General features: G+C 39.6%; 1 protein-coding gene across 1 annotated transcript in view; it reads right to left on the reverse strand.

Moving 5' to 3' along the window:
• The window catches only part of LOC145998362 (pickpocket protein 28-like), a 138,786-nt gene extending 124,911 nt beyond the window's left edge, over nt 1–13,875 (reverse strand). Inside the window, exon 1 of the mRNA XM_083134771.1 lies at nt 13,694–13,875. Within this exon, the coding sequence (XP_082990897.1) occupies nt 13,694–13,875 (182 nt within the window). The remainder of the gene's footprint in view (nt 1–13,693) is intronic.
• Between the last annotated feature and the right edge of the window lie 1,365 nt (nt 13,876–15,240).

Here is a 15,240-nt window from a genome sequence, read left to right on the forward strand (position 1 = left end):
CTTCTCTAAGAGCTTGGAACAATTAAAATATCAGCAGCTGATGAAGCTATATGATGGATTGGATATTGCCACTTTTGAATCAGAAGTTAAGCCACTTCATGAATGTCTCGATAATTCTGTTGTTGTGTTTGATGACATTATACTGGATAATCAAAACAAGGTTAGAAATTTCTTTACACAGGGCCGGCACAAAAACATTGATTGCTTCTACCTGGCACAGACTTTTTCTAAAATACCGAAGCAGCTGATCCGAGACAACAGCAATTTTATATGTGTGTTTCATCAAGACCATACCAACCTCAAACACATACATGATGAATATGTAGGTGGGGACTTGAGCTACAATGATTTTTCCAAGTTTTGCAGCAGGTGCTGGAACCAGGACAGTTATGGGTTTGTCACAATTGATATGACAAGAACACCCAATAGTGGCAAATACAGAAATAAAATCAACGATTTTCTAGACGTTGAGACATAAATAAATAACCATGAAAAGGCCAATCAATGATGATCTTAAGTTAAGAGATTATCTTGTAAAAAGATTTAAGGGATGGAAATCAGAGAACCGTGGAATTTATGAAAAACACAAACAAACAGAACAGCCTGTAATTGATGCTATTAATAATTTAGGTAAGAATATCAAAACTGTTACAGAGCAGAATCAAAATTTGATCACAGAGCTTGTACCTGTAGCTGCTAGGAACATATTAGATTATCCATTCACCCCACTTTCCAGCATTCATACACCTAGTCCTATTGCTCCTAGAAGAATTGAAGCTACTCAGGATCCTATTGAATTGGGTCTTCTTGCTCAAAAATATTTAACCACACCTAAAGACAACAAAGATGAGGTGTTTGGCTTATATGCTGACACAGAGCTTGATGGGAGCATCATACATAGAATTGGCAATTTCAGAGTAACATTTATGGGAGATGATATAATTGTTTATTCAGAATCTCGTCTCGGAGAAAAAGGTGCTTTTGTTAAGTACACCGGCACACCTGGATTGTGGGAACTGATGACTAGGAAGAGGCCTGGCAGCTATACAGATCAAGATTATGAATATTACAAAGAAATATTAATAAAATCAGATGCTCTGTACCAGAACAATGATCCTACACAAAAAAGAGTCAAGTCTAGCAGTGGAGCAAAATACAATAATTTAATCAAGCCCATATGGTCACAGATCAAGACTGGCAGTGGAATCAAACAATACAACACCCTGCCTAAAGAATTTGTGTGGGTTGATGATGTCAGGAAACTTGTAGATAGGTTATTGGTGATAGCTGGGGAGGAAAATGCTGGGAACCACAATTTTTACAATGAAAAGGTTGGAATTATGGACATGATAAGCACAAAATTGTCTAATTTTATAGTGAATGACACTAAGGGCATTGGATATCTCATAAAAATTATTAATACTCTACCCCCCAAATTTTGGAATATTTCTGAGGGTCGGGGGTTGGTTAATGACATTATAAACAAGCTGCCATTTGAACTACATATTCCAGGCTATCAGTATTGTGGTCCCGGTACAAAATTGGACCATAGATTAAACAGAGGGGACCCTGGTGTAAATCCCCTAGATGCTGCTTGTAGAGACCATGACATAGCATACAACACACATTCTGATCTTGACAAGAGACATGTTGCAGACAAGAAATTAGAAGAGGCTGCATTTGGTAGATTTGTAAGCAAAGATGCTTCTTTGAGTGAGAGAATAGCAGCATTGGGAACCACCATAGCTATGAGCACCAAACAAAAACTGGGGTGGGGGCTGTGAATATGTATATAATAAACCTAGAATGAAGGCAAAGGGTGTTATGTATCAAATACCTTATGCAGGTCTTAAATCTCTTAAAACTATTGATAGCCTTTTAACCAAAAAGCAGCGGAAGAAAAAAAGCTCTTGTATTGCAAAAGGACATGGTATGAAATTGTTGCTTAGTACCCCCCAATTAAAAAAATTACAGCAATCCAGGAAAAAATCACATGTGGGGGGTTTCATATTTACCATCCCTGCCATCTTAGCAGCACTTGGGGCTGTTGGGAGCTTGGCTGGGGGATCAGCTGCCATAGCAAAAACAGTAATAGATGCCAAGAAAAATAGGGCAGAATTAGATGAGCAGAAGCGACATAACCTGGCCATGGAGAAAAAAGGCAAAGGTGTTAAGAGAGCCATGAATAAGTTTAAAAAAAACAGGAGCCGCTTACAAACCAAGATATTGAAGCTTTAATCAAGCCATTGGGCATCAAACATTTTAGAGGTGTGTACATGTCTGATTCTTTACCGGAACAACCACTCAACAAAGAGTGTGGCATTGTTAATTTGGATGAGTACAAAAATCAGGGCACTCACTGGATTTGTTATCTTAAATATTTAAACAATGAGGCATTTGTGTTTGATTCATTTGGAGGTGTTCCACCTGAAAATTTAGTAAAATATCTAAAATCAGCTAATCTTTATTACAATAATGCCCGTGTTCAAAACTTCAAAGATGTTAATTGTGGACATCTGTGTTTATCTGTTCTCAGATATATGTCTCAAATAAATAAACCATCAATTGAAAATTTTCAAAAAGCCTTGTGGTATTTGAAACATCATGGGAGTATTCCATCTCACCAGTCAAAATTCAATATTGAAACTCAAATTGCATGATGACATAGTGTATCCCAAAACAATAGCTCTCAGAGCATTTTACGGCATGTACCTGATCCCTAATATTACACACCACAACAACAAAATTGCAGTAGGGGATCAAAAAATTGTCATCACTCCAGGGCAATATAATCTGTCCACTCTAAATGCTCAGTTACCCAGAGGTATAGTGTTAAGTCAAAATTCTGTCACTCACAGAGTAGAGATTGTATCTGCTACAGAAACAGTGGATCTGGGTACTATAGGAGAGCTGTTAGGATTTGAGAACAACACAAAACTTGAACCAGCCATCAAACACACTGCTATGAATATACCTAAATTCTTAGCCATAGAGACTCTGAATATTCACTGTAATGTGGCCGAGGGTATGATCACCAAATCAAATGGCATAGGTACTCACAAACAAACTGGCATCATTGCAACATTCAAACCTAATTCCGAATTCATGGAGCCCATCATCTACAATCCATCCCCAACATTATATTTTCCTGTGTGCCATAATAGAATAGATTACATTGAGTTGATGGTCACTAATGAAAAAGAAGAATTAGTTGATTTTGCTGGAGCCACAACAACTGCAATCATAGAGATTAACATTTAAATAAAAATACATACAATGGAAAATATTGAGAGTTATGAGCTACAATCATTCCCCCCAAACAGGAGGACATTTGCAAATTTAAATCAACCCAACACAGAAATCGAGGTTGATCTTGATGTAGGGGACGGCTTTATACACCCCCACAGAGCAGATCTATACATCAAATATGATGTTGTAAAGCTCGATGGAACAGATTATCCGGCAAATTCAAACATAAGATTGGTAGACAATTTTGTGCCTCATCTATTCTCTGAAATTGAGATCAGAAAGCATGGTGTTGTTATAAACAGAGTGGATTATCCCGGCATTACCTCCACAGCTTTGGCCACTCTAAAATTATCCAAAACCGAAGCTTCTTACTACAAAATAGGTGGATTTGAGGCTGGTGATAAAATATTATCCAAGAGCCACACAGTGCTGTTCCCTATGCGCCTGTTGCCAGGATTCTTCTCGGATTACAAAGATATTATGTGGAAGGGTGGTTTAAGAATCACATTTAGAAGAGCTGCAAATGATAACAATGCTTTGATGAGGTACAGCACATTAAACCCTACAGGAGAAGCTCTGCCTAATACCTTACCTGATGAAGGCAAATGCATTATTCAGACTATGGAGCTAAGAATCCCGGTTGTTGAATATGAGGCCAGTTATGCTCTTAAATACAAAGCTGATATCCTAAAAAATCCACAGATTCCTCTGCAATTTTACACATATCAATGCGTACAGAAGCCCGCATCTGGTACATATTATGAGTTTGATGCCACAAATTCATTCTCCAGCATACAATACGACATGCCTGATTTTGTAGTGGTACTGTTTCAGACTGGAAGACACAACAATCAGGAAAAAAATTCAAGCAAATTTGATAGCTGCAACATCAAGAACATATATCTTAAAAATGGCAGAAATGAGGTATTTCCTAGAGAAAATTACAATTTAGACATGTCCAAGGATGATTTTCTTAAATTATATGAGGCATTTTCGGCTTTCAAGAGGGTCACTACTGGCAGTACTGATATGTATTACTCACCAGATGAATTCAAAGCACGGAGACCCATGTTTGTAATCAACACTTCAAAAAGGAAACAAGTTGTAGTTAATGACAGGACAAATATTAAAATTATCTGTGAATTCCATGAGGCATTACCTGATGATACCATTTGTAGTGTCATTCTCATAGGAGAAAAATCATATGTTTATGATGTAAGAAATGAGAGAGTCACGGAGCAATTCTAGAAGAATTACATTGTTTTAATATTAGATAAACAAATTGAAGCTGGTATCCAATTGAACTTAAACCAGAAATAAATATGTGTGTATGTGTGTGTGGGTGGCCTAGTTTTAAGTGTGGCCACAAGAGGGGCATATTTTTGACAAATTTATGGACAACAATCTCACAGAAGTGCCTTTTATAAGTGTAGCCTCATCAATCTGAGGGGGTCATACTTTCTCATGGAATCCATGAGGGCTTTTTTACAAAAATCTTGGATTATACGGGGTTTCACACTAGAGCAAAAAACTCATATGGCCATGTTGAGCTAGTTTTAAGTATAGCCAAACCTGCTTGAGGAGAGTTCATACTTTCTCGGGTTTATCCCCCCGTAAATACAACTACTGTGTGTACTTGTGTGTATGTCCTGATTATTCAGTCTGTGCCTACAGTGGATTTAAATGAAGTTTTATATTTGAAAATACATTTTTCATCCCCTCTGTTTAAGAATCAATAATTTGATCACAGCATTGATATTTTTAAGCGTTCTCAGTGCAGGCGGGGAGGAGGGTGGAAGGTAAACCAACCTTGACATCTGAAACCTACAATAAACTCCTTCTTGACGTCATTTCCAATGACCATTGTAGATGAGAATATATCATCAAATTACCAGCAAATGTTATGAAAGTATTAAATTTTGGATGAATTGATTTTCAATTTAAGATTTTTCATTCTTACCAACATTAAAAGTTAATCGGTGTTCGGAAATTTGCTTTTTAAATCATCCTAGTTATTATATTATTACAACAAATAAGAATGGAAACTTGAAAATTGTAATGAGTGGTGAAGAGCTAAATTTGGCAACAGTGTTTCCAACTATGTATCTTCTCTGGATGCTAAGGCGAAATGATTTTGTTGGAACCGTCTAAGGAAAGGAAGCTGGACTTCGTTGCATTCTAAATTTAGGATGTCCACGTGTTCGGTGAACAATGTATATAATTAGTGTTTTCCATTTTTGTATACAGGGTGCTCGGAAATTCACCTTACAAACTCCTAGGGCTAGTAGAGGAGACTGAGTAGACAATATTTGGAATAGGAACTCATGTCCGGAAACGTACCGTTTCCCTGCTACAACCATGACAATGTGTCGGATGTGCCTGTGTTAATATGCAACTGGGTAGGCAGTACATGACGTCAGAAGATCACCTGATGACCTAAAGTGTAATTATTTATTACAACCATGTCAATTGAGGTGTTATGTAACGTACAGAAGTGAATGACGTGTGTGTCAGTCCATAATACAAGCAAATGTATTGGGTAACAATGCCATGGGAACAAAAAAGAAACGTACTATTCATTGATCAACACCTGTGTCGACAGTGAAACGCAACAATTTGTTTCTGTCTTCTGCACTGGATGTCTCGCATACGGCACTGCTCAACTAGAACAGTGGCTCGATGTGACGACCACCAACGTCATTGCACACATTGTACAGAGGAATCATGTTCCGTTACATTCGATCCATCACACCTGGTGTCCCGTCAATCTCTTGTGCAGCGACCATAACTCGTGCCAGCAGTTCGTCCTCTGTTTCTACCTATCCGGTTGCATACCAACACAGGCACATCCGACACATTGTCATGGTTGTAGCAGGGAAACGGTACGTTTCCGGACGTGAGTTCCTATTCCAAATATTGTCTACTCAGTCCCCTCTACTAGCACTAGGAGTTTGTAAGGGGAATTTCCGAGCACGCTGTATAATATGTATGTGTGAGTTATTCATGTGAAATGTGTGTGAGTAAGAAACTGCAGAATCTCCCGCATTCTTGATTACGGGAACTTACACCCACAAGTAAATTCGGGAACGTCCAGAGAGCTGAGCCAGGCGCTTAGCTCGGGCGTTGCCACGAGAAAAGAATAGTCGTCATCAGAGAGTCGTCGTGAAAGGAACCGTGTCACACGCGCGCGGTTACAAGTGCGTTGTAGAGACAGTCTACAGCCGAATAGACAGTCCTTCGTGTATATTGTTTAGATGTTGTATAGTCCTTTGTATATATGTATTATAGACATTAAATGTATGTATATATCGTCTTTGTGCGTCTGTTACTTAACCAGACACCGTGCGGGAACCGACGCATTTAGGATAATTCGGACCAGGGTGGAGTTCACCCAGTTAGCCAATGTAGTGCGGGGCTTTCTGGAAACTGACACTCAACAAACACGGTTCCTTTCACGACGACTCTCTGATGACGACTGTTCTTTTCTCGTGGCAACACCCAAGCTAAGCGCATGGCTCAACTCTCGGGACGTTCCCGAATTTACTTGTGGGTGTAAGTTCCCGTAATCAAGAATGCGGGAGATTCTGCAGTTTCTTACTCCCACACACCTCACATGAATAACTCACACATACATATTATATACAAAAATGGAAAACAAGATAAAAACACTAATTATATACATTGTTCACCGAACACCACGCTTTATTGTAGTTCGTAATTTCTAACAGCGCGAAGACTTCAGTGTTTTGGATGGATTGGTGCATTCGTTTGAAATGTGGTAGTCGAGCTAGAAAGAAGCCATTGTCGAGGAAATGGATCTTGTTGAGTTGGAATTTCATCGAGTCTTTCTTCACTCAGCAATTCCCGCGTTTAAGGATACAGTTTCTCTTAATCTCAGAACAAGCTGCCTAACTGCTTCTCTACCTGGAGCTGCAACGTCAGGGGTTTCTGTAAAAATTGCCTACAAACGTCTCGACGAAGACATGATTCGGTTTTCACATAAGTGTCATACATAAAAACATCTTTGTTCTAACGTAAACTTTTCGGCTGAAATTTCAATGGTCTCACAATCTTATTATACACACTGAAATTACACAGAAAACTAACACTGAAAGTAATGTATTTGATCTATGAGTACATTGGACAAATGCGCACATACAGGGGTGCCCCTCCCCCTCCCTAAGGCCAATGGCGCATCCCCCCAAATCACTGTAATGCTTCCCCCACAAAATCGTCTTAATCCCATAAAGTATTTAATTACGACAGCGTGTCTACTGAAAGTAACGTTTTTTAAGCTTTATTATTATTATTCATATCCATAGCGGTGCAATAAGGTGTTGAATCAAAGTGTTGAGTGTTTTAATTTGTAAGAATATATATTTGATTTGCCAAGCCGACGGGAGGAAGGAGACGTTCGCGTGTCTTAAGGATGAGCACCTGAAAGGTCACGTTATGCGTCTAAAGCTTAGGAAATTCGACCGTAATGACAACCATTTAAATATCTCGGTTTCCAGCGGTCAGATTTATGTGAAACTTTTACCAGCGCAGCAGCATGTGTGCAAGGACGGATGTGTGGAGTTTCGTCGCGATCAAGCAACAATTACGGATGCCAGATCAAATTGGTTGTAATCGATCAGTTTATGGGCACTGATTGCAGTTGAGGTATGGGCGACAGCAAGGCGGAAGCTTAATCCGTAGAAACCAAACTTCGAGCACGACCCGTCCAGGTTGGGAGACAATAGAGCGAAGTGGAATGACCTCTCCGGAAGCGTCCCTTCAACGAGCGCCGAGCGTCCTTTTTCAAAATCCAAATAAAACGAAGGATATGGTTTTTCGACACACAGTCTTACCGCGATCCTTGTAGCGAGAGCACCTCCGTGCTACCTCTCCGTATACAGCCTTACCGCGATTCTTGTAGCGAGAGCACCTCCGTGTTACCTCTCCGTATACAGTGGACTTTGTTGTGCTTCGCGAACATCAGTGTGTGATAGGCAGTAAATCTACACGAGTGCGCTTACCTCAACCGCTGGAGGAAGTCGAAGCGAGACTGTGTTTCCGTGATAATTTTACGCCGTTTATAGTTTTTGTGAAACGAGCAACATCGAAAATTATGGCGGGCTAGAGGAAGAAGAAAGATGAGGGCGTTGGCTCGATTCGCCCGATGCCAGACAAGACTACGACCCATGCCTACAACATGCCAAGAAACGACGAGCTACGCCGCCTGATGCCTACCAGCCGCCACGGAGAGAGAGAGAGTGAGATGTCGAACGCTGCCCTGTTGACGTCCCGACGCGCCGACCATGCCTACCAGCCGCCACAGAGAGAGAGAGATATGTCGAACGCTGCCATGTTGACGTCCCGACGCTCGAGATCGTCCGACGGTGATGGAGAAGACGCCGACGAGCCGAGAACGACCGCCCACCGCCCAGATGCGACGTCCGAACCGCGCCAGACCGCGGAGATGTTCACCGATCCCGAGAGGAAGAGAAGCCGAGGAACCAGATGTATGAACGCTTCGCATCTTCATCGTCGCGACCAAGGAAGGATAGGAAAACCTTTCGTGTGAATACTATGTGTTTTCAATCGCCCATAAAGACGCCAGGATGCACCTCGGAAGCTGAGAGATGGTAATGTATTCATCTGTGTGAATGTCAACACGTGACGGCCCGATTGATTTAGAGAACGCCCTTGAAATTCGTCAACATTTTGAAAACGCCCACACCACTCGGAACTTCATACCAAACTCCCGTCGCGCTTGTCATTTGTAATTTATTTGTCTCAGGTCAATTTTTCTTATTTCTTGTGATATTTTTAATGATCTTAAATTCGTTGTTGTTTGTGCTCCTTTGTATTTGTTTAAAGTGCTTACTATTAGAGTAAAGCGCCGCCCGCTTAATTGTTTAATCTACTTGAGGTTTGTTCATTTTTATGTGTCAGCGCTGTGTCGCCGCTAGCTACGTCGGGTCGCGTATGTGATTATCTGTTAAAGTATTTGCCTGGGAATATGAATTGGTCGTCGCGGCGAAGTGTTTAAGTCCCACCTGCTAGAGAGTATGTTTGCGTCACTCAACGGAGGTTATTGTTATGTTTGGAACCACGTGAGGTCATGTAAAAGGAAAACGTCCGCCCACGTGAGCGTAATTGCCGTTGAGACACCTTTGTTTATGCTGGACAAATAATGTATTGTCACCGCGCCGACCTAGTTTCTTTTAAAAAAAAGGTGAACTTAAGTAAGGGCTGGCTAGGATTTGAGAAGCACTGGAGCAAAATCACAAATGACCTGATTAGACAAAAATTAAGGTAAAATTAATTGAGAATGCAATAATTAGGCTTGTCGTCATAAAAACCTGTACATGTCATGTATCATTTTTTGTGTTGATGACCCCGAAAGGATTGAATCTGAGAGAGAATGTGTGAGTGAAAGAGGGGGAGATGTAACTAATTGATTTTTGTTTTGTTATGAATAGAATATACTTTTATTTTTCATGTTAATTTTTGGGCTATATCATTTTGTACGCATGTCGCTACCCGTGATTTTCAGGTATGCAGCTAGCCGCTTCCCGGCTACAGGTAAAGAGGTGGTAATTTGAAAGATTATATGTTTTTGTTTTCTATTCGATATGGCTAATCACTATGCACTGTTGGTCACCGGTTCCTACACACGAACTTAACCTGGACCGTAACGCTATTTCACTTGCCCGAGGGAGATTTTGCCGCCTCTATCTATGTAGTGGTAGCATTTGTTTTCCCGGGCAAGGGAGGGCGTTTCACACATTACCCCCCAAAAAAGTTTGGATGAATACGTAATAATTTATTGTTATTTGAATCCCTGTTAAATTGTCCATATTTTTTTAGTTGTTGAAGTTTTCAGATTAGCGGAAAGCCATAGGAATCTAAAATGTAATAAAGCAAAATTATATAATGTATGTATTTAAACAGTGTTTGTGGGTGGAGAATTAGATTTTAAAGACCCACAACTTGCGTATTTAACACAAATTGTTACACAACTTATAATAGAAAATTGAACTTGGTCAAACCAAATAACTTGCTTCAGTTGTCTGTTAAACAAATACTGACTTGTTCATGTGGCCGATTCAATTATTAATACAGAAGCCTAGCTAGAAATTCCTAAGGCCGGAACGAGAATATAACAAGAAAAATAAGGTGCCTGCTTCAAAGAACTTGCTTAAGGGTAATTATAATTATTTTAGTAATCCACAGCAACAATTACGTGAATTTTATCTCAAGTCTAAATTTACTTGCTAAAGTAAAATTAGACTGCGACAATAAAGAGGAATGCAAATTTGATATTATATATTTTTCTGTTTTATTGGGGTAATGGGCAAGACGTTACTATGATTTACACTTAGTACAACTATTGCAGTATACAAGGAATCAATAATACAATAAAATTGCTAAAAGAACTACATAAAAAATGATGCACCTGCTTTAAATTAATCAGAATACAGTGGCGGCGATTCGGGGGCGTGGGGGGCATTTTCCCAGCTCCCACCGTTTGTCACTTTTGCCCCCGTACTACGGCCTCTTAATGCTAAGCCTAGTCTACCAAGGAAAAGTAAACTATCCTTTCCCCTCTAATTTTGGCACCCAATCGCCGTTACTGGCAGTACCAACACTAAGCATTATATTTTAATATATGATATTATTAGTCAATATCGAGAATATTCTTTATGCCATGCGAGCCGGCTATAATATATTTCTTCGCAATCATCTCATAAAAAAAGTCAAACATGCATTTCCGTAATCCATGATTGCGAGCAAGAAAATTTTTATATACATTTCTTTGCAGGCTTGCAAGATTATTAATTTAATGGGGTATCAATACTTTCATAGGATTCTGGGATATTTAGTCTTTTTCAACTATTCTTTTTACACGTTTGACACCAAAAACGAGTGCATAACATTTCGTTACATGTATTCTCCAAAATATAATGTTCGACCCCTCCCTCTTACTACAAAAATCCCTTGACTATCTAAGATATAACAAACACATTTAGCTTCATATTTCCCCCTCAAATTTAATATTCAATATTGAAGAGTAGACATTACCCCCGCTAAGAAAAATAATTTTCATTTCCAACACCAACAGTCTCAGACGTAATAGAAATACACAACAGTTTGACCCCCCCCCCAAATTTAATGTTTCCCCAACTAAAATTCCCGTCATAATCTAAGACTTAACGTTGATATTCAAGAGTTGGCTATTGCCCCCCCCCCTACGTTTAATACTCAATCCCCCCACCAAAGTATTCATGTGTCAATTTAAGGCATTGCCCCTAGATAATATTACCTGTTTACAATTCCCTTGGCATCTGAAATCATATAATGGTTAGTTGATAACGTAATTCCACTTGTGTCTAATTCTGTACTTCTCACATCAAAGTTCCATCACAAAAAAAAAAAAAAAAAAAATTGTGTGGATACAGTTTGCTCCATCATCTAATGGATTAAATATAGTGCACCTAGAAAAATATATAACTGTTGAATTTTGTATTATTTTAAGAAAAAATCCCCCCAAAAGTTTCGATGGCTTGGTCTGCGCCATAATCGCCCCTTTTGGGCACTCCTGCGCACATACAGGCACTGAAATTAGACAGATCACGTTAAAAACGGACAGGATCGTACTGATAAGCAAGCAACAACAATTATTCAACGTGAGCTTCAGATTGTGTATCGCTTTGTGCGCTCTCCCGGCCCTAAGACCAACAGCACACCGGATCCGATACGACGAGCACGAGTCATTTTTGTTGCAAACCGACTCGGGGAACATTTAACATGGGGCTCTTATGAGCCGCCGCACACCGGACGAAATATTTGACTCGAGTCACGTTGCGACAGTTTGCGACAAAACAATGAAGGCCCCGGGAATTTGGTCTCGGAGGAGCACGATGCGACAAAACGCTCTGCGCATGTGCGAATCCGTTCTTCTCAGCGCACCACTTGCATGTGAATCATCACTGTATTGTTTGACAGCACATATTATATGTAAGTTTGACAGTGCGGTCAAGGTTAAAAATAGAGCTTGATCCAGAACAGCTAATCGTTCTTGTGCAAGCGCAGCCTTCGCTGTACGATTATTCATCGACTGAGCACAATAATGACAAAATTTATGCGCTATGGAATGAAGTGGCACAGGAGATGAATTACATTACAATTACATTACGTGAAAAAATAAGCTTATTTGAAATTATCTTGTAATGTACAAAACATATCGTAAATTGTACAAGAAAAACAATCTTAGGGCTAGTTTGATATTTATTGCTCGAATAACTATGTGGATGCAGTACGCGAATTAAACTTATTCCTTTTTTGGTGGGGAGCAGCGTTTAAAGTGAGCCGGAATGCACCGGAACTCCATTCTGGCAAAACTCTGTTCCTGCTGCGACATTGGACATCCGTTTTATTTATTTAAGGCACCATACAAAAGTCCATTCTTCTTTATATTATTTCTTGTAAAGAATATATGAAAATAATAAAAGAAAGTATTTTACTAAATTTGTCTCCTGTCGGTGGAAATGTAGAAAAAAATAATATATTGCGGTGAGTGCTATTCGTTTAAGATGCAAATGAGAACCTAATTTCCTGAAATGACAGATGTGATAGATCTTGTGTTTATACATTTACTTTGGATGAAATTATAATAATCGGTGCTTTTTTCAGGCCGTACGCAAGAGCACGCCGTACCTGTAACCTTTATGTGAGAATGACACTAAAATGATTTTATTTTAACGAAAGAAGTGTGTGTATGTGTGTGTGTGGGGGGGGGGCGGGGTGATGGTGTATGTGTGTGTGTGTGTGAGTACATGTATGTAAGATCATTTATATACCACAATATTTAGAGCAGTTCTTATGATAAACACAATAACAAATGATAACAACAAACCAACTTGTACCGAAAACTTTCTTTTCAGAAAAAAACACTGATAACAATAATTAATATTTGTTTCGTTTTGTCGGAAGCATAGTGACCCGTCGTGTCGTGTCGTGTCGTGTCGTGTCGCTTTGTGTACCGGATCCGTCAATGCGATGGCGTTTTCTTTCACAGAATAAATAACAACACTGTAACTGCGCTGACAACTTGTGTGTTTCTAGTTTTTAACACAAAACTTCTAGTGTTTAATGATGGCAGGAAACAACTTGCAAACAGAACAAATATGTCAATCAAACTTTTATCGAAATATGCCAGAAATGTGTGAATGCCACCACTTTGAGCAACTCTTATAACAAAAGTTAGTACTCGTTATGGTTATGCTATATAAATATAATTATTTGCGTGCTCAAGATATGTGTGTAAAAATAAGCGGGACATTACAGATCGAAAATGTCGGCATCTGCGCCATGCCTCGCCGTCTGAAGTCGCGAGCTATCTCGTCCCCAAGCCAAACTAAACACACACTATACTTATCACTTATCATAGTATTACCTCTCCAACCGCACCCTTCCAGCCTCACCAACATATCGCAGCCCGTGCAACGTTGTGCGATCACAGAACTCCTTGAAAAGGTCCCAGAATCGTGTGGATTTGTTTTGCTGCGGTGGATTTTCAGTTGGAAAAGCTTCCTTTCGACCATAATAGTCATTTCCTTTACTGTAATACGGCAACATGATAACTGTTCTAACTGAAAGAAAAACAAGTCACCACGTCTGTGGCATGCAACTATTAGAAAGATAGTTCGTTTATGGGAGCAAACTGCGCCGAAACCACTTAGACTCCATTGTAATATAGTTCTCTTCTTTTCTGAATGCCTTTTAGGTTCGGTCCATTAAAGTGCAGAATTCGTTGATGAATGAGAAGATAACTAGGTTTCACGGAATGTAAACAATGGAACGGTAAAAATGTTTTCGTGTTTGTTCGTTCTGTATCTTTGAGGTCCGTGAAAATCGATCACAAGAATTAGCCACAAGTAAAAGATGTTGCAACTATGATGTTAGTATGTGTTCAGAATAAAGACGTCCACATAACGTTAATGGAGTACATAGGATTCCGTAATGCTTGGAATGCGTGTTCCTGCTTTGATAAAAACACATTTAAGGTTATATAGGTTAATTTCGCTGTTATCAAATCTAATCAAGGGCTCCTAATGGTGTTCAAGAACTGCAACACGCAATGAGATCGAATTTTGTAAACGCAAATTATTGCCCAATCGGGCATAAAGTCCAACGCTGCTGTTAGAAAACTTGACATTCTGCGCGTATATCCACATCTTCACATTTTGAAGAGTGAAAATATTGCCAAATTCCAATACTCGTAAGAATTATACACAGGGACGTCGGAAATTAAATTAGGATTGGGGGCAGGTTCTCAAATCTATCAACCAGTTTTTACAATCTCATCCCCATATATATATATATATATATACACACACACACACACACACACACACCCACACACACACACACACATAGTGTGGCCATAAATACTGTTACAAACTTTCAGCTTGGACTATACATTCGGTAGTAAGGCTCATGAACCATGCTTGTGCTGAAATTCACTCCTGACCATTGTGTGTTCAGCTGTGAAAGAACAAGCGTGTATCTTCTTGTGCTTAGCATGGAGTGGGGCGAATATGACAACAGAGTAGTCGTAATTGCTCTGCATATGGTTGGGAATTCACTCACTGAGATTTTTCAGTCCCTAAAAATCCCGAAGATCAGCAAAAGGTTTGTGTATCAGACAATCCAGAGATTCACTGATACAGGTAGTACGAAAGATCGCTCAAGAGTTGTTCGACTTCACACCGTATGAACAGTGTTAAAGCAATGGTGGATCGCATCCGCCAAAATCCCATCCGAAAGCAACTGATAATGACAAGGGAGCTGAACATTTCACAACAATCAGTATTCATGGCACGTAATGAAGACCTTAGAATTGGAGCTTACCGGTGGAGTACTGGAAATTTCCTGACGACACAAGTGAAGAAGCAGAGGGAACTGAAATCGAGAAGGCTCCTGCAGCGGTACGTTGCCAAT

This window comes from Lepisma saccharinum, chromosome 14, assembly GCF_977018435.1.
Source record: "Lepisma saccharinum chromosome 14, izLepSacc3.1, whole genome shotgun sequence".
Lineage (NCBI taxonomy): Eukaryota > Metazoa > Arthropoda > Insecta > Zygentoma > Lepismatidae > Lepisma > Lepisma saccharinum.